This window comes from Aethina tumida, chromosome 3 (genome assembly GCF_024364675.1).
Source record: "Aethina tumida isolate Nest 87 chromosome 3, icAetTumi1.1, whole genome shotgun sequence".
Lineage (NCBI taxonomy): Eukaryota > Metazoa > Arthropoda > Insecta > Coleoptera > Nitidulidae > Aethina > Aethina tumida.
In genome coordinates, this window is record NC_065437.1 from 18996821 (window position 1) to 19017528 (window position 20708).

Consider the following 20708-nt stretch of genomic DNA (forward strand, 5'->3'; position numbering starts at 1 on the left):
ATAAATGTACGTAAATGTACGAGAGCAGATGTAATGTAAACATCATGCATAAAAATTCATCGAAACGACCTAAACCATCTATTGAGGCATTCGTCCTTCAGGACGACCTTACTGGTCGGCGGCGGTGCGCGTGGGTGTCGGGCGGGAGTAACCAAAACCATCTCCAATGGGCCCATATGCGCCGCCTCCATCTCTTCGGGAGAGGTAAAGGGAACCGTTCAAGCAGGCGCCCAATGAACACCACATCCTCGCTTACGTCACAATCAGGATCAATACCTCGCAGGACCAGGACAGTTCTCGCCGTGCGAGCGTCAAATTTGTATGTCTTTGGGTGTCTGTAGTGTTGATTTGATGAAGTTAAAGAGCGCCCATGTGCGGGCTAGCGTTTAGAACGAGAAACAGCCCCTCTCAAAAAACCTCCCTGCGTTGGGGCGATTGCTGTTTAATTCATTGCAAACACGCATCAATAGTTAATAATAATATTAATTAAATTAGGTACTGTTAAAGTGGTCAAATACAATATATTTTGTTAAGATTTTTGTATATTCGCCTTTAATATATAAGTGCTTCAAGTAACTCCCATCTAGAAAACGTTCACAGGTAATTTATATGCTTAACACAAGTCATCTTTTTATTTTTTCATAAACAATTTATCGTAGCCATGTACTATTTAATTTGTAATACAAATTATACCTTTTTTGCGCATACCTCTTCAAATGCTTTTGTATCATTGGACATTGTTACCTAAAAGAGTTTAGATCAATACCATGAAAGCATTCCAAACTTTTAATAAAACGGTCAATATTTTTATGCCTCCAAAGAATCTTCATTGAATTAATAAACGTGAGTGTATTTTGAAGTTAAAATGGCCAATATGATGTTTATATTATTATATTCTAATAAAATGAATAAGATGTAATGTACCAAATATAAAACTCTAAAGTAGTATTTAATAAATATATAATTAAAGATGGTACCAATATTGGTGTAGTAGTCTCGAATTTTATTGACAGTGGTGACAATATTGATTTTTTCCTTCATATACGACTGTAAACAACATTAAAATTAATTTCAAGTTGATTCATAGAACACGCATAATATTCATTAAAACCCTTAAACAAATCAATATTTAATAGATTAGAAAATGTATTAATTATATTGGTAACTAAAATTTTATTATTTTTAATCTGTATTATTACATTTCTGAATCCATTTATTAAGTTATAATATGCTATGGATTAAATGTATAAATATTTAAAATTAATGGAATTGAATTAAATGATATGTCATTACTGACATTTACATTAATAAAAAATAACTCTTACTAAAACTGAACCATAAAATTAACTCTTCCTTATGTTTAAACTCACCTCTAAACGTTAAAATGTCAGTCTAACTTGACTTGGTAAATTTAATGAGAAATTGCTTCTCATTAGAAAAAAGAAATAATTTACTGGAGCAACCAAAAAATGGTTAAAAGGCGAATATCCTAATATTATTTTTTACTATACCATAAAACTTTACAAACATATATTTATAACTTTTATAGTCCATTCATGGTTATTTTGAGTGCTTCCCTACATGTCAAGGTTGAACTTGGCGTGTCACATTGTTGGTCGATTACAGAAAGGATTATAATTAATTATAATTAACACCTAAGCATCAAATAAAAGATTGTTTCAATTTCCTATGGATCACACAATCACTTATAGTTTTCAATTATTTTATATTATATATTTTTTATCTTATGTGTGATATGTATGTGAACGTGTTTTTTGTACAGATTTAATTTTCACATAATTCAAAAAAAAGAGTACGAATTAATAAGATAAAATCCATAAAATGTGAAAGTTTCTACGATTACGTAAATTTAAATATACACATCTGTAATATGTATATTTATCATTATTATTAAAGACTATTTAAAATTGTATCAGAAAAGTTACTCTGTTATTTCAAAAATGGTATCATTATTGCGCAGAACATAGTATTTAAATTTCCTTACGAACCGAGTGTCTATTATTAAAATTTGCGCCAAAGAGACTTGCTAAATTTGTTATGCGGATTTATGTTGTTTCTTCAGAATAAATTTAAAATATCAGAATGCCAACCACAATTATTCCATCGAAAACCATAAAAACTCTGCATTATTGCAGAAACTAAAATTTTTATAATGCTATTTCCAACGGAATGAATGAATGATGTTTATTAGAGAACTAACCTTCACTATTTCATTCCATGTTTAGAAAATAAAAGCCATTTATATGCCTTAAATGCTGATTTTGTGAGCAATACAATTTTTACATAATTAGGAACAATTTGGATTGTCTTACTGTAGTTCGTTTGAACACTAATCTTGACCCAAAACCTCAGTGAATGAAATTACATTCAAATGACGTATCATGTTAATAATGATGATAATGCCATTTTTGGTTGCTATTTAAAATAATAAAAATATTGTCAAGGTTTAACAATGCAATATTTGTATAAACACAATTCGCATACGTACTAATTATTAATTAGGATAGGATATATTAAACAATTAATTCTCATATTACTACACTCTCTTTGATGAACACATATTTCGAAATTAAGCTTATTATCAAGTTAGACAAAACAGTTAACTTGATTAGCTAAAGTTTTATGAAAGTGAAATTGTTTAAGCAATTTTAAATCAGATGAAAGGGAAAGGTTTCAAATTCTCAAGAATCTTTTCTATTGTAATTATGGGTGGCAAACTCATGTTAATAGTTTCTATAAAAATTCCTAATCATTGTAAAACCTTTTTAATCAAAAATCCCTAAATTTCGACAATCAATTAATTAATAAATAGCAAAATACTCACTAATAGTTACTACACAAGGAATATATTATAATGTTATTTAAAAAATAATAAAATTTTATGTAAAATAAATAAATTGCATTGTAATTAATTTAAAAATAAATGAAAATTTGTCTTTATTGCAGAATATCACAATGATAAACGTAGCAGGAGTAATATCAATTATTCTATTTTATATATTAATTTTGGGTGTGGGAATATGGGCGGCGAGAAAAAAAGAAGCGGGAAACGACTCAGAAGAAGAGGTCATGTTAGCCGGAAGAAACATTGGTCTCTTTGTGGGGATATTTACCATGACAGGTAAGTCAAGCCAGGAAATACACTTTATAACATCTACATTAATTGTTGACAATAAAACAGGATACTTTTATTGGTAATAAATATTTTATATTTTGTATCTAAATATCCATTCCAAGACTTTCATTATTTTCTTATTAAATATTATAAGTTCCTTTATATTGTATTGAAAATTGAAATTATTAATTTCAATCTGGATCTAAGTAAAAATTACAGTGAAATTTACATTACAGCCACGTGGGTCGGTGGAGGCTACATAAACGGAACGGCTGAGGCTATTTACACATCAGGTTTGGTTTGGTGCCAAGCGCCTTTTGGGTATTCGCTGAGCTTAGCATTTGGCGGCATATTTTTTGCCAATAAAATGCGTCAACAGGGTTACATCACCATGCTGGATCCACTACAGGACACATTTGGGGAACGTATGGGAGGGCTTCTCTTCTTGCCAGCACTCTGTGGTGAAGTTTTTTGGGCCGCTGGTATTCTGGCTGCCCTTGGGGCCACGCTCAGTGTCATTATAGACATGGATCATCGCACAAGTGTCATCTTCAGCGCTTGTATAGCTGTATTTTATACACTGTTTGGAGGATTATATTCAGTAGCGTACACAGATGTCATACAATTGTTTTGTATATTTATTGGATTGTGGATGTGCATTCCGTTCGCTTGGACCAGTGAACATGTAACATCTTTGTCGTCGATGGATGTGGATTGGATTGGAGAAGTCAAATCTGAGGAGTTGTGGTTTTACATCGACTACGGATTATTACTGGTATTCGGCGGAATTCCTTGGCAAGTATATTTCCAGAGGGTATTGTCGAGCAAGTCGGCAGGAAGAGCTCAAGTTTTGTCTTACGTAGCCGCTATTGGATGTGTTTTAATGGCCATTCCGCCAGTGCTTATTGGTGCTATCGCTAAAGGAACAGGTTAGTTTGAACTTATGTTAAATCACGCTTCTCATTTTAAACAAAATTTTTATTGTTTCAGCTTGGAACGAAACCGGATATAAAGGTCCGTACCCATTGACCGCCGATGAAACCAGCATGATTTTGCCAATGGTGCTACAATATTTAACCCCAGATTTCGTATCTTTCTTTGGTTTGGGAGCTGTGTCTGCTGCCGTAATGTCATCAGCCGATTCCAGCGTACTGTCAGCTAGTTCAATGTTTGCAAGAAATGTCTACAAACTGATATTCAGGCAAAAGGCTTCGGAAATGGAAATCATTTGGGTAATGAGGGTGTCAATATTAATTGTCGGTGTTCTGGCTACAATCATGGCTCTAACTATACCTTCTATTTATGGATTATGGTGAGTATTAATAACTATATACATATAATAAATAATAATTGAATTAAATTATGTTTGCTAAACAAATAGTAATGTAATGAAATGTATAGTTTCAAAATAACTAATTAATTTTTATTTCTAATAACACTAATATGTTAATGTGCAATAAAAGTTCATTGCTTTGCCACGTTAGAATGACAAAAAGTAATTAACACACTGTCTGAGAACAAAATAAAGTTAATTTACCTACTCTAATATGATTTATTTTTTCCAGGTCGATGTGTTCCGATTTAGTCTACGTAATACTGTTCCCGCAGCTTCTGATGGTTGTCCACTTCAAGGACTATTGTAACACTTACGGAAGCCTTTCCGCTTACATAATAGCATTCTTAGTACGAGTATCTGGTGGAGAACCTTTGATGTTCTTGGATCCTCTCATCAAATATCCAGGTTACGATGAAGTTGGACAGAGGCAACTCTTCCCCTTCCGAACAATGGCAATGTTAATATCGTTGGTTACGTTAATTGGCGTGTCGTGGTACTCCAAGTGGTTGTTCGAGACTGGCAGACTTGCTCCTGGATATGATTTCTTTAATTGCGTGGTTAATATTCCTGAAGATATAGAAAGAGTAGGAGAACCAGCTGAAGAAGGTGAACAAATGTCGGTGATGGCTTCCGGGGCTATGGGAAAATTATATGGAGCCGCTACTTTAGTCGGAAAGGACGAGCGGAATGGGAGGATCAATCCAGCATTAGAGGCTGATGATGATATTCCATCTTCGGAAGTTGAAAGACTAAGAAGTTCAGTGAGCAGTGGCGGAGGTAACCGTAATATTACTAATCCAGTAGACACCTCCCAAACAACACTATAAATTAATTAAACAGAAGTCTTCGTTTGCAGTAAATGTATGTTAATTTCCAAGGATAGATAGGTGCTATGTAGAAACTATAAGTGGTTAATAGTTATATTATAACTGCTGGACGGTTATTAAGTCAGTTGTTTTCTGGGTCGAAAACAGTTTTTTTAATGTTCAGTTTTTGTGAAGCATATTTATGTGATACACTTAACAATTACGAAAAAGACTTTAATATGTATATAGGTTTTTTAATTTAACATTTTAAATATTATGAAAATATATTAAACATTATGTCTTGTAAAAAAAAATAATTTCAATATGATCATTTCCTAAAGGGCTTACAGGTTAGTATAAATAATTAAGGTGCGATTCTAGCGTTTTTTAGGACTGTACCTTTTTTGTGATTGTTAAGGTCTTAATATTATCGTACTTTTTAGTTTCAGTAATTATTTTGAACCAAATTACATCGAATTCTTCCCAGAAATCTTGTTAACTTTCTAAAGAGGTTTAAGTACGGAATTGTATCCTAATAATACCTATAATTGTTATTGGATTATATTTTATTCTAGGTGTACCAAAGCTATAAATATTTATAATTTTAGACCTGCTGAACTTTTTTAAATATTGGATTAAATACAGAAAAGATGGCTTGAAACATTGATTGTGGTAGAATCTAGCGCTATCGTTGGTGATTCATTACACGATGTGATAATTTAGGCATAAATACGGAATGTAGCAGAAATGCTCTTGTTTAGTGGGTCTATTTAGCAGTATTAATATTAATTTTTTATCAAATTTTAAATGTTCGATGTATATTTCTCAAAATTTCTCTGAATGTCTCGATGTGGTAAAACAATAATTAGAATATTTCAATTTAATTTTACGTTTTATGGCAATTCACAGAGGATAAAAGACTAAATAATCTATACATATCAGAAAAACATATCATATATCTCAAGTATATCAATAAATGCATTTTCATATTCGAAAAATTAATAAGTATAAATTAAATTATTCATTATTTATGTAAACTTTTCATTTCCCAGGATGTTCACAGAAGAAATACTGTTACTTTCACAAAGCCAACGCTAAACGATTTAGTATCTATCAATTTCAGAAAGTGAAGACGAACTGAACAATGCCAATAGAAAGCATTTCGCGTGTATCTTTGATGTACTTATTGAATGCAGTAAACGTAGCTATACCTTCGGTAAAACACGCGTAAGGTCATTACCGGTTATAAATAGATAAATAAGGAAGATTTACAGCATTTAGCGGTTATCTAATAAATATGTATAGTTTCAACTTTCCATCATTTACCTAATTTATATTTGTCTAGTTATTTATATATTTATATTCTAGATAATTACAATTTATAACACAGTTTGATTTTAATATTGCGCTTCCCCAAAATCAGAGAATCAGAATACGTTTCAATTTTTTTAAATCTAAAGAGCACTTTGCATTGCGTGAGACTATGAAAAGCAATAATCATCGATGGTTTCGCCAGAGGCATTAACTACCTTATCTGTGAACAACCTACGTAACTAGAAAACTATACCTATATGTTAAATTGATTGTAAGTTTGAAATATCACATGTAGTGTATATTACGATGTAGAAAAACGTTATGACCACTGTTGTTGCTGTAATATAAAATATAAAGAAAAAATATATTTGGTATGATGTGTATACTAAATTTAAAATAATAGACTGTTATCTTGAACTATAAAATAGTCTTTGATGTAAATTTATGGTAAACTAAATGTAATATATTAGGAAATCTAGAATATTGTTGAAAAATAAATCGTATCAAGTGATTTGTTATTTTATTTATTTTCAATATAAATTGAAGTAATGATCCTATTTACTACCTATTAGTCCATCACATAATATAGTATATTTTGTATACCAAGTGAGTCATTATTTAAGGTAAGTATATATAATATAATAATATGATCTAAAATAATACTTTTATTTGAGTAGTATTATCAAATCCAAATATCCAAATAATTGTTAGTAACAAATTTGGCAAATTTTGTTTAGAAGGTAAATAAAAATATTTGTATATTAAAATAGCTGGTTTTATTTATAAAAATTAGAAAAAGTATATAATACTGCGGAAGTACTAATAAATAAATAATCTAATATATACAAGTTGTTTGCTTCCATCTTCTTAATAGGTGTATCCTCCGTTACTAGCGTATCCCTGTCCACCGTTGGATGGCGCACCATAGCTTTGAGATGGAGCTGGTGCTGGGGCTGGAGCTGGAGCCCCGTAGCTCGAGGAAGGTCTGCCACCATCGAAAGATCCGCTGTAGCTACTGGAACCGCCGAATGATCCTGAAGATCCGAAGGAGCTGGATCCACCGAAACCGCCAGATGGTCCACCGCTGCTGTATCCTCCGTTAGAGGCATAGATGGAAGAACCACCTCCGTTCGAAGGGGCTCCATAAGAAGAGGATGGGCGGCTGCTGTAGGATGAACCACCTCCGTTAGATGGTGCTCCGTAGGAGGAAGATGGGCGGCTGCTGTAGGAAGAACCTCCATTGCCTCCGTGTCCACCGCCGTTGCCTCCGTGACCGTTTCCGTTCGATGGGGCGCCATATGAAGAGCTGGGTCTTGATGGTGCTCCATAAGATTGGCTTGGTCTAGATGGGGCACTGTAGCTAGATGATGGACGACTACTGTAGGAAGATCCTCCGTTACCGCCGTTACCGCCGTGACCGTTTCCACCTCCATTTGATGGGGCGCCGTAGCTAGAGCTAGGTCTTGATGGAGCACCGTAAGATGATGATGGGCGTGGGGCTGGAGCTGGAGCAGCGGGGGTTCCGTAACTAGTGGATGGGGGTAAGTAGTTGGAGCTTGGTCCTCTGGAAGGAGCGCCATAGGAAGAGGATGGCGGAGCCGGTGCGGGAGCACCGTAAGAGGAGGATGGTGGAGCAGGTGCGGGAGCGCCGTAAGAGGAGGATGGCGGTTGTGGAGCTGGGGCACCATACGAGGAAGATGGAGCAGGAGCATTGTAAGAGGGAGATGGAGCACCATAAGAGCTAGATGGTGCACCACCACCGAAAGAACTGCCACCGAAAGATGAACCCCCACCAAAGGAACCAGATGATGGAGCGCCATAACTGCTGGATGGGGCAGATGGGGCACCGTATGAACTGGATGGAGCTGAAGGAGCACCATACGACTGGGATGGTGAACCTCCAAAACCACCACCGTTTCCACCGTGTCCGCCGTTTCCTCCGAAACCACCTCCGAATCCGCCTCCGTTACCTCCGTGTCCGCCACCGAATCCACCACCGTTGGATGGGGCACCGTAAGATTGAGATGGAGCACTGTAGCTTGGCGAGGGGGCACCATAGGAACCGGATGGAGCTGATCCTCCGAATCCACCACCGCCACCTGCTCCACCTCCAAAACCACCTCCGTTTCCAGCTGATGGCGCACCGTAGCTAGAGGATGGTGGTAAGTAGTTATTGGATGGACCACCACCGACAAGAGGAGCTACGAAATAATATAATTCAGAAGGTAAGATTGATTTTAAATATACATATGAAACTTAATTTTCACTATCATGTGGTATAATAATTAGTCTTAATAAATTAAAAAATAATATTCAAAATGAGAAAATATTAAAGAAATTTATCTAATATATTGTAATGAATTTATGAAAGTAAACAGCAATCGTCATTTCTCCTTTATTCATCATGAATTATAGTGGAACCACATTGTTATTGTTCGACATTATTAACTAAACACTTACCGTCACGCTTTGCCAGTTGTCTTGCGTTGGCCGCACTCAAGAGGCAGCATAGTGCAAGTGTAGAGCTCTAAAATAAACAATTACATTTAATTATTATGAAATCCAAATTTTTAAATAGGAAATAGTAGATTACCGAATTGACTGTCGGAAAGTAAGTGATATTAATTCAAATATTACTGTTTATTAGAATTTAAGGAAAGTGTGAAAGAATTTTATATATTAAAAAAAGTAAAACTGAATATTCATACCTGAATGAAACAAATTTTCTTATAGAAATCATAAAATAAATGTTTAATTGATGTAACCCATATTTTCATTCATTATTACTTATTAAATGCGAACTAGATTTCTATAACTTTAAATTTTAAATTGACTATTTTTTTTCGATTACTGAGTTCACGATCTATTAATTACCCAAATATACTTATTTTAATTAAAATCAAATTTTCTAATAAATGAAACTGTTCATGCAATCTGTCATAACTGACTTAAATTTCTCTAATAATATCTCTCGTGACGAATTTCCTTTTCCTTATATATTTACACAATAATTACAATTCTTTATAGTAGATTCGGTGCATCTTGTAACAAATTACGAACGGGGAACCTCTCATTTACATCCAGCGAATCTAATTATTTAATTGACTGTTACAGATACATACCGCGCATTATAATAATGGTTATTTTTATTTTCGTAGTACATAAATATCTAGTATTGTATAATAAATAATGATGATTGTGTATGTTACAAAATAGTGATACTGGATGATGTGGGTTCAGTGAATACAAAAAGTTTTAATTTAGTAATGTACTTACAAAAAATGTAACAAATTTATTATCAAAATTAAACAAATATACAAAATTTTCTATAAAGAAGTAATTAAAAATCAAATTCATAATTCAAAAAATGTTTTTTTTTAATGAAAATTTTTAAATCTGTAAATTATTTTGTTTAATTTTATGTGAATTTTTATTTTTTAACATATTTTTAAATTAATAAATAATTTAATAGAGAAATGTGTATTCCAAAGACATGAAAGTTAATTTTATTAACTGTGTAATGGATTCTTAATTATAAATTATTCATTGATTTATAAAGGAAAATTAATTATAATTATATTTTTTGCACGTTGTCAACTGTAAAAATAACTACATTATATAACTATATACTTATAAGATTTAAATTATACAATTCGTTTTAAAATAAAAGATGTGTAATACTTCACTTATTTACACTATGATATACCGAACATTCTCTTTGAATTGAACTTATATTTAAAACATTGATTTACAAAATTTTAATCATTTAATTCCGACAATAAATTGTATATTTAAAATTTTAAAATTGAAAAATTGAGTTAATAAAAATATTCTTTTTTAAATATTATTTAAATTTAATAGTAATTTTTAATAAAAATAAAAAAAAATAATTCCTTGGGCGTATCTAACGTAAAATTGAAATAACGAAAATGCCGATACAAGATAAAAAATGTTTAGATGATGTTTAAAAATAATCCACTAAATTTTAAACACCAATTTGTACGTCAAAAATCCATCACTTTTGCCCAAATTATTGATAAACAAAATATTTTCACTGATACAGTCTTTGTATAAAATTTTTCACTCGTAAAATTTTCCTCAAAACTTTTAGTAATTTTTTGAGTTGCACCGACCGCTAGAGTATTCACTATTCTTACCACTGTCAAAAAGCGCATGTTTTCGGATTACACTTGCACGCACTAGTACTGAAATGTGTTTACTAGGTCTTCGTGGAAGTCAATGTTTAAGGATGGGGCCTGCAGATATTTATATGGCTCACGAAATCACCGGGTGAAAGTCTATTCACATCTTGGATGTTTGGTGTGGGAGATGGACTAAAAGAAGGCCTTGCACCGTCTTCAGTAAAAAAATATTGGAGGGATGATTGGTGTAACCTTGGTGTGAAACATACACATCACATATCTGTTACGCGACAATGAAAATTATTGGTTAGTCACGAGTGAGTATTTTGCCGGTCAGATTGCCAAGAGTAGATCATCTTGCACGGATCCATTACTTGCGTCAATAGAGCGCGAAGAGTTGCGAGGTTCAACACATTTCTAGGTTGACCGATCATTATATCTACGACAGAATTGATTTGCAATTACCATATACTTGTTTGCAACAGTTATTAGGGAGTACAAACCACAATTAGATCCCCAGAGCTGCCAATAGCAAGTGCATTTTTTCATGTCTTTAACAAGGAAACAAACTTTTTGGTCCCTTTTTAAAATTCGTTACATTCAAAAATAATTGAATGTATAAATTATAGATATATAAATTTTTGACTCTTGTTACAATAAACAGTGTTTGGCAGTTAATAAAAAATCCAAAAGTAAGTGTGAATTAAAATTTTTAATTAAAAATTAGTGGTAAACTAATCAGAAAATTTTCACATCACAATATTTACTTTGTCTAACTATAGTGTGCTTATAGATACTGTTAAGAAATTATTAAAAATTAAAAATCATCAATCATTTAGGTTTTAAAAGTTAGGACACGAATCCGAATATGCTAAATATTATTTGAATAGTATTTAATATAACCAGAATTTGACACTTTTATAATTGAATATTCGAATAATTGGAATATTTATTTAGAATATTGAAATAATATATGAACTGTTTCATTTTAAAAATACATAGAATTCCAAAAATATGCACAACTAATAATAATTTTTGTGATCCTTTATATTTGTGGTATTACATAAAAGATTAATTATAAATATGATACAAATGATGGACAATAATCAATTTCTTTTTATGAAACAAACAACCGTAAAATTACCGATATTAGTGATGTCCTTATAAAAATAATTAAGAAAATTTACATTAGCTATGTGTCTTAAGATCTTGACACTTATGTAGGTGAAATTGATTTATTGTTTACAACAAACATTTTCCATATTAAAATATTAAAAGTAGAGGACATGATCAACACTTTTCTCCGCCAAATTCTTAATTTTATTATCCCATTAATGGAAGTAGGTTGTGCATGAAAATATCTTAAAGGTTTTAATTAACCAACTATTATACCAACTAGATGTAATTTTGAAAGTCACTTAAAAATAAATTGGGCCGACTTTAAAATAGTACTGCTTTCTTTCGTAAGCAAAGTGTAGTATCACGTATCGCTTAATTTGTTAAAATATCTCCTTTTATAGACACTTTCGGATGCAATAAATTGTGCTTCATTTGGTGTCGATAGCTAAAATATGCATGAAGCCATCAACTTAAAAACCTATACGTAAATTTGTTTTATGTTGAATTTTTAAATCATCTGTACCGATAGTTTTTCATATGTAATTATGAATGCAGTTACAAACAATGTTTATACAGCACATTGGCTAAATTAGTTCAAATTAATGTAAACGGTGGAATGCATTTAAAATTTATAATGATATAAAATTGTAATTAGAAAAGTTTTCGGTGAAACTGTATCATTTATATTAATATTTCTAATTTATTAGAAATCTTTACGTAAAATCATCTCGACTCCGTAATCCTTATAAAATGCTCTTAGGAAACAATTTGTGCATTACCATGTTCTGAATATTTGATGAAAGCAGATACATAAAATTAAAATTAATTTGTTCCTTCATACACACTTACTTCACCGAAATAATATTTATCGGTGATGTATACTTATTTTCCTAAAAATAAATTTTTATAATAAAATTTAATAACTTCTTTTGATTCATTGATCCTTATAAAAATAAAACCTTAATAACATAAAACAGTTGAAGTTCAATTGCATTTCATGATGGCACATAAAAATGTTATCTGTGTAAAAATTACGTAACCTTTTATCAAGATACAGATTGAAATCGCACACAATTCCATTAGTTTCATTGTCTGCTGAGCAAGCATTGCAAAATCGTCGTAGTTAACTTTTTATTTTCAAACTAAACTGATTTAAGAATTAGCATAACTATTTAATATATATAGTGTTATATACAGTTGCAGTCTTAAAAAATGCAAATAGAACTACATAATTATTCAACAAATAATTTTTTAAACCATATTATTATAAGTATTTAAGAATAATAATAAAAATATTTAAAATTTTTTACTGTTATTATAATTATTGCCTTTGAATTAATATTTTAAATAAATTTCAAATCAAAAATTGCTACATTATTGTCTTATAGAACACATATATTTAACAATATAATATTGTTTCTAGATATAAAAAATATATTTCACAATACATGAATAAAATATAAAATGACAATTGGTCCTCATTACTTTGCAACATTTATAGACATATCATTGAGCACCTTTGAAAATTTCTGCATTACATTATGACACATGTATATTTCGTACATAAGATCATACACTGAATATTCTTTAGTCACGAATTATTATTTTCTTTGTGTAATCATTTTGCATATCGAATGCAATGAGAATTAAAAATGACGGGCTATAAATTGGCTAACATTTGAATACTTTTGAGATTAATTTAATTGGCGGTTATTGCATGATTTTAAAACTTTTTAAATTCCGTTGTTACTCGTGCAATGATAATTTTGGTAAATTGAATGGTAAATTTGTGCACTTTTCGTAAGGAAAATTGACTAGTCTTTAAAATCGATTGTTATTAATGAAAAACTATTATAATATTCACTTATTTCTAAATTGTATCTAACAATACATCAATTAGACTGCTGATGGTTAGAATAATAAATTGGAGAAAGGAAGATTGACGTGTGATAAATTTACGATATAGAATACTAACATAATATTGAAATTTGAATTACTTTGTAAGTAGGTTCAAACACGTCTATTATATATCAAAAATAATCAATCCAATCTAATTGTTACACCCACATATATGTATTTAAGTCCACCTCAAGAAATATATCTAAATTCTAACCTAAAGTAAACAAAAATTATTCATTTCAATAAACTAAACATAATATAATAAATTGTTGAATAAAAATATAATCTGATTTTCACAAAATAATTTTAAACCTTTTAAATTATATAAATGATATCATGTATAGTAAGTAATCAGATAATTAAAAGTGTACACGCTTCATGATTTCAATCTATCTAATCAATTTGTGGTTCAATTTTAATAATAAAAAAATGATTAACGAAAGCCCCAACAATTAAAGTTACAAAAAGGTATAATCATTTAACATAATGTAACATCTATTGTTTTCTTATTTTATAACTTGATAATTAAAATTCAATATCAATTTAGTAATGTAAACATTCGTTAAAGAGAAAAATAAATTAACCTCACCGTTTCTTCAGTTGTGTTGAAATTGTGTTGTCATCCTGATATAATGCAATAATAAATGCAGTAATTAGATATACGCCCGACTTTTATGAGTACAACCAAATTAGAAAACACATTTAACGCATTTAAATTGTACTTCCATGACGAGAATTTAATGAATTATATTTTCCATTAGAATTAAATGTAAAAAATAGTGGGAAACTAAAATTTTTGTTTAATGTACCATTACTAATTTCGTTTGTGTAACAATATTTGATTTATTTGGTTACAAGAGTGTTAGTTTTAATAATTAACAACAATTTTTAGTCAATTTAGACTTTCTAAACTCTTATTACATTTTAATAATTCACATGAGAAATAATTTACAGAAACTGTAACACACACACACTACTTATCTTTCTTAAAAATGTTGAATAAATATATCTTTAAATATATACAGGGTTTGTAATATTCCATTATTAAAAATTTATATAAATATAAATTTCAATTTAAAACTAATGATATGTTATTATAATCACAAATCCTTGAGGAAAAGTGGAATAAACATAAGGGAATTTAATGCAAATATATGAGTATATTTGTCTTCCGAGGATTTTGTTTGTAAAGCAGACACGTATTGTGGTGACCCAGTTTTGGGAAAATGGAATAAAAGTCTAATTCAATTAATTAATTTTTTACGCACTCACAAGTGGCGAGTGTGAGTTACAATATACATGTAAATATAAAGTTATTTAATGTTATTTATTATATTTAAATTTTATTTTATATTTTACTTTTAAATATTATTTAGTTATTACTATTTTAATAATACAATTATTTAATTGTCCGTCCCAAAGACAGTTAGTTACATATTTACCTAATCTGAAATAATACATATTGCATTTGATTCATATTTTTAGTTTCCCAATATTTATTATAAAATATTCGTTTTAATTAAAAAGAAAATTATTGCTCAAATAACATAAGATTGTATGTAAATTATGTTTTAATAGTAATACACATGTTAAAATCATATGTATACATACGTACATATGAGTATGTTAATGTAGTGACATAATTCACTACAGCGGACACAATGTAATATTTATTACAGAATCTCTCGGTCGAGTTCAAGGTATAATAAAAGTGACAGTGTACAAAACAGATTTGTCTCGCTTTGATATATACAATAAAAACATATTTAGGAAAATACTCTAATTTAATTTAATAAATTTATAAACTCTATATTTTTGAAATCAGATATATTCGCAGAGAATAAATTTCACAATTATTATATTTTCAATATTTTATAACATAATATAGTAAGTATATAATATTGTATATAAAGTTAATGAGTCACCAGTTTTAAGTATATGATGATTTTTGTTTTGTACAGCTTACAAAGTTTAAGTATTCTTAATCTTATCAAAATCTATTTTTTAAGAAAGAATAAGTTAATTATTTTGTTTTCTATTTTAGTTAAAATGTGTTGATTTAAATTAGATAACACACATCTTTAGTTATCTTCACATTGTAGTATGAGATGGAATTTAGAAAAATATATTTTTACAATATGTAATTTAAAAAATGTGAAAAACAAAATTATATTAACTAACTTTTAATTATTGACTTTTTGTTCAAAATTTTGAATTGGTTTGTTGTACTTCGGATTTACTTTTGAGTAATAGCAAATTTATTTTAATTAATATTTAATTTTGCTTTGAAATGGTCACTAATTTTTTGTTTATTAAATTTGATAAATATTTAAGTTTAAAATAATTTTATTTTATCATCGACATTTACAGAAATGAATAAAAAAAAAATAGAAAATAAATATCAGTACTTACGACGTTAAAGAAAAACATCAAGTTGCCTTTAAAATATTCTTTAGCAATTAATATGAGTTTGTATAGAAGGATAAATATATAATAAAATAAACAACTGAAACATTACTACACGATATAATTTCAAAATGTTAAATAATATATTGAAGTAAAGTAAATGAAATGAACTATATTTGACAAAGCAAATATTAATCTGAAAGGTCAGTAACGAACTGAAGTAAATTTTGACTTTTTTCCTAGTTTATAGCACGTGCTCAAGTATTGACAAATCATATCTAATTTTACATTAATCAACAAATTAATATTTATGTACTTTGAATTGAATTGAAGGACAGCATTTAATATTTTTTTATCAATACCATATCACATAAAAGTGTACACGTGACAAAGATAAAAAACTGCAGTAAGTAAAAGTTTCACGGATGGATGTGCTCGTTGTTAAAGGATCAGGTATTTGTTATAATACCATGTTAAAAGATGTAACAACATGTAAGCGCATGGCATCGAAATGCATCTTAAAACTTCTGAGTAAACAACTGTCAGATCTGGTGTATCTTGTAAAAGCAGGAATCAAACATTTTATATTTCATAATAGTAATATTTCAACAATCTAGTTTGTAATTAAATACTTTAGTAAAGAAAGTAAATATTTTGTATAATATAGTAGAACATTGATAACACTAATGTCTTGATAATTCAAACAAAATATTGGGTACTAAATTTCAGTCAAATTTCTCCATTTCGTTTTTACATTCCGTTAAGGCTCTTCATTTATGTGATAATTTAGTATAGCTTATATTAATATGAAAAATTATTTTAAAGGATTTTTAAAGATAACGAAAAAGAAACTCATCCTGTTGTATTTTTACATGTTTCGACATATTAGTGAACATCAAAGGCTATGTCAAAAGTTAAAAAAGTGATTCACAGCTAAAATTACAAAATTAAAATAGATTTTATTGCACTTTGTTCGTCAAAACCAAAAGTTTGCTTCTTACTTTTCCAGTAATATTTATTCTATAATTGTTATTTTAAATGTACACTCATTATTATCACTCAATGAGCTTAATATGAATGCATATGCAAAATACTGGCTCTCGTGATACCAAATATAGATTAAAAGGGCAGATTAAAATATATTATACAATACAAAATTGACTCAGTCACTATTTACTCTTGATTAATAAATATAAACTGAATACTAAATATATAAACTAAGTTAATTATATTATTTTTTTATGAATCACGATTTATACGATAATTACTTTATGTTTTTAAATAACAAATTACGATTATAATCTTGAGGGTTGGCAAATACATATCTCTATTTAATAATACCTTGAAAACTTTAAATTTTTAAAAATTGTTTGTAATAAAATGTGATTCTGAGTAAAGTAACTTTAATCAACAATTTTTTTATTGATTATTATTATTATTATTTAGATAATATTACTTTTAAAGTTTGAACACAAATTATATTTTCATTTTTAGTTTTAATATATAAGTTATAATATTATAAAAAAGATTTATATGAAAACTAAATTTACAAATTATGTGAAACAAAAAAAGGAAAATATTTTTCAAGCTACAGTGTCCCAAATCTACATAGTTTCAATGGTAGAAGTAAAGAAAAATATTATTCTTCAAAAATTTTAATCTCTAATTAATATTATTTAGTAATTGATAAAATATATTTCGTTACCCGATTTCATAAGAATATATCCAGGTTAATGAATTTTTATTAAGTAAATATGTGTTAGGAGTTGGAGAGTTGATTTTTATTTTGATGTTATTTTTTATTTTGATATTATTATTGTTAATTAATACATTACCTTTCACTATCTTTATTCTGTCGATTTTATTATATGTATATATATTTATGTACTTATTATTTAACTGGTAATTTCATTAAAATATATTTTATTGTCAAGCACGTGTTACATACTAGAGATAAAAATTGCATTTGAATGTAGTGCAGCACGTGGATAAATCATGTGGCATATCTGATTAGTAACAGGGAATTTTATAATTTGTAACACTGATAAAAATTTGTCCTATTAAGGAAGTTTTTTTTTGATTAAGTTAAAAAATAACTACAATTCAGTTTACAAAATAGTGTATTTTTTATAAATACACATGCAAATATTTGGAAGTAGTTATTTTTTGTATAAAATATAAGTGACAAAAAATATTTTTAAAAGCACACAAAACGCGAATCAATGATGCAAAATTTATCTTAATATATATTAAAAGAAATTAAATGACCTTATATTAAAATGAATTTAATGAATCAGATTTCTTTTTTCAAAAAACTTTAAAATTTGATTAAAATAAAATAAATCTTTGATAATGTATCAAATATTAGCAAACTTTTTCTTTTATAATATTACTTAACTCAAAATAAATATATTAATAAGCATAAAATGCAAAAAATTTAATTTACTAATTGGCTTCAACAGGAAAGTGAAAACTCAGATGATGATATCATAATATTTTTGTTAAAAAGAAATACAAATTAATTTATTAAATAATTTTAATTAGCCCAGTACAAACATACAAAAAATACAAAATATATAATTATTTAGTTCACAATTTTGCTCCAACATGAATGGCTAAAACTCCATCCTCCTCATTTTGACCCAATGAAATATAAACTTGTCCTCCACTAACTGTCACCGTTTTTCCGGTGCAGGAACCGTTCTCTAGATTTCCAGTAATAACATCACAGTATAAGCCGTCTGGAAGAGCAGTCGAAAGACTTTGGTTGATGTCTCCACCATTGGTAAATGCAATGAAACCTTTCTCACCACGACCGAAGGCAATTTGGTTGTCCCCGTTAGACCACCAGTGATTAATTTCAGTTCCAAGTACGACGTTTCTAAATACTGCCATATTAGCAATTTGTCTCCATCTGTGTTCGCATACCCATCCGTTGGAGCATGTTCCATCCTCATTGATACCAGGGCTGATGATATTTTGATTTTGGTCTTGTGGTGGTGGTTGATCTTTATTGTCAAAGGCGTAGCTAGACATGATTCTAGTAGTACCATAAGGGTGAGCCAACATAAAAGCAATTGCCATTTTGTATGGTTTTGGATTTTTGTAGGTCAAAATTGAACTAGAGCCAGTTCTTTGATTATCATGGTTGTCGATAAAAACAGTTGCATCCAAGCCATCAAGAAGACCCCATGCAGGTCCCCAATTTTCCAAATAGGTTAATTTATCATAACCTTGGAAACAATTTCCTAACTTAGTTCCAAACAAGAACTCTAAGACCGTTCCAAATCCGGTATATTCAGTCTTTTTAATAGGTTCACCACCTAAATCAATAACTTCCTGATAGATAAATGGTTTTCCACCAAACTGAGTATCCTTTAACTGTCCATAAATGGCTTCCAAGTCTGCCGGCCACATGTGTTTGGCAGCATCAACTCTAAATCCTGCTACTCCAAGATCAACCAAATGGTTCATGTACTCAACAATCTTTTGACGTACATAATCGTGACTCTGATCTAAATCTTTAAGACCTTCCAGTTCACAGTTTCTTACATTAGAAGCATCTTGATAGTTATTGATTGCACAAGAATCATGAAAATCTCCTGGGCCATAGGGAATTCCTGGAAATTGTTTGTTGCCAGCGTCACTACTGCTTCCACCCGTGCCCGTACCACTTCCAGCAGCCATGTGGTTAATAACGGCATCAACATAAATTCTGAAATGTGTGTTAAATGTACTCTTATGTTATGTTAAACATTTACATACCTAACATCAACAGCATTGCAACGTTTTATCATATCGGCCAAAGCAGCTTCATCACCAGATCTAGTTATTAAATTGTAGCTGACGGGTTGGTATCTTTCCCACCACGGACGGTTGTTTGCAGATATTACCAAGTTTTCATTTGGAGGAGAAATCTTGAAACATTTATTGTTAAGAAATATACATACTATTTATATTTTATTATATACCTGTACACCTCCAAATCCTTTAGGACCCAAGTATCGCTCACATTCAAGGGCTATATCTTCCCATTTCCATTCGAACAAATGAACGATCACGCTTCTACCATCTGCAAATAGCGGATTCTTTTGCGCTGTTGCAAAAGCAACTAATGTACAAAGGACCACACACCACAACGCTCTCATTTTGGTGTTTTGTTATAACTAAAATTCTCTCCTAATGCTCGTATTTATATAGCAGGGAATGGTACTCGAACTGTAAACTGCAATTATCTTAAACATGATTTTATTTTTGAAATGTTTATTTAAAATAATTTTTTTTAATAATTTATCTTCAATGTATAAATCCGCTTCAAATTTGTCACAAAATTTTGCTGTCCTTCATAATAATAAAGATTTTAAAAAATTATTATTATTAAAAATATTGACATCATTTTTAAATATGATGATATTTTTCTAAGTATTCAGAACAGAACTCGAGAAGGGTGACATCTTCCAGAAAAATCTACTAACAAATAAACAAATTTTCATCAATGAAATCTTGTAATAGATCAAGCTTCAACATTAATTAGGATTGTAATATTAATT

The 20708-nt window shown here is 29.6% G+C and overlaps 3 protein-coding genes across 3 annotated transcripts; 1 reads left to right on the forward strand and 2 right to left on the reverse strand.

Annotated features, from left to right (window-relative positions):
• The first annotated feature begins 340 nt into the window (after positions 1–340).
• LOC109609685 (high-affinity choline transporter 1) lies at positions 341–7103 on the forward strand. Its single transcript, XM_020026402.2, has 5 exons — positions 341–600; positions 2968–3142; positions 3373–4065; positions 4127–4448; positions 4702–7103. Exons 2-5 carry the CDS (start codon positions 2977–2979, stop codon positions 5297–5299), a joined length of 1779 nt encoding a protein of 592 aa, XP_019881961.1. The 5' UTR covers positions 341–600; positions 2968–2976; the 3' UTR covers positions 5300–7103.
• Positions 7104–7345: 242 nt separating this feature from the next.
• LOC109609692 (pro-resilin) lies at positions 7346–10840 on the reverse strand. The gene is made up of 3 exons (XM_020026411.2): positions 10750–10840; positions 9053–9119; positions 7346–8793 (listed from the first exon to the last, which is right to left on the reverse strand). The coding sequence occupies exons 1-3, from the start codon at positions 10765–10767 to the stop codon at positions 7460–7462; spliced, it is 1419 nt and encodes a 472-aa protein (XP_019881970.2). The 5' UTR covers positions 10768–10840; the 3' UTR covers positions 7346–7459.
• A 7842-nt stretch (positions 10841–18682) lies between these two features.
• Positions 18683–20306, reverse strand: LOC109609687 (alpha-amylase-like). The gene is made up of 3 exons (XM_020026403.2): positions 20130–20306; positions 19924–20075; positions 18683–19873 (listed from the first exon to the last, which is right to left on the reverse strand). The coding sequence occupies exons 1-3, from the start codon at positions 20304–20306 to the stop codon at positions 18748–18750; spliced, it is 1455 nt and encodes a 484-aa protein (XP_019881962.2). The 3' UTR covers positions 18683–18747.
• Positions 20307–20708: the final 402 nt, after the last annotated feature.

What these genes read in the sequence shown, in the direction of transcription:
- LOC109609685 (XM_020026402.2), top strand. Translation starts at nt 2,977, where the DNA reads ATGATAAACGTAGCAGGAGTAATATCAATTATTCTATTTTATATATTA. An exon ending in GGGGATATTTACCATGACAG is followed by an intron (nt 3,143 to 3,372) that starts GTAAGTCAAGCC and finishes TTTACATTACAG; the next exon opens with CCACGTGGGTCGGTGGAGGC. An exon ending in CCTTCTATTTATGGATTATG is followed by an intron (nt 4,449 to 4,701) that starts GTGAGTATTAAT and finishes TATTTTTTCCAG; the next exon opens with GTCGATGTGTTCCGATTTAG.
- LOC109609692 (XM_020026411.2), bottom strand. An exon ending in ACAACTGGCAAAGCGTGACG is followed by an intron (nt 8,794 to 9,052) that starts GTAAGTGTTTAG and finishes ATTATTTCGTAG; the next exon opens with CTCCTCTTGTCGGTGGTGGT.
- LOC109609687 (XM_020026403.2), bottom strand. Translation starts at nt 20,306, where the DNA reads ATGAGAGCGTTGTGGTGTGTGGTCCTTTGTACATTAGTTGCTTTTGCA. An exon ending in AAGGATTTGGAGGTGTACAG is followed by an intron (nt 20,076 to 20,129) that starts GTATATAATAAA and finishes AAATGTTTCAAG; the next exon opens with ATTTCTCCTCCAAATGAAAA. An exon ending in TGCAATGCTGTTGATGTTAG is followed by an intron (nt 19,874 to 19,923) that starts GTATGTAAATGT and finishes CACACATTTCAG; the next exon opens with AATTTATGTTGATGCCGTTA.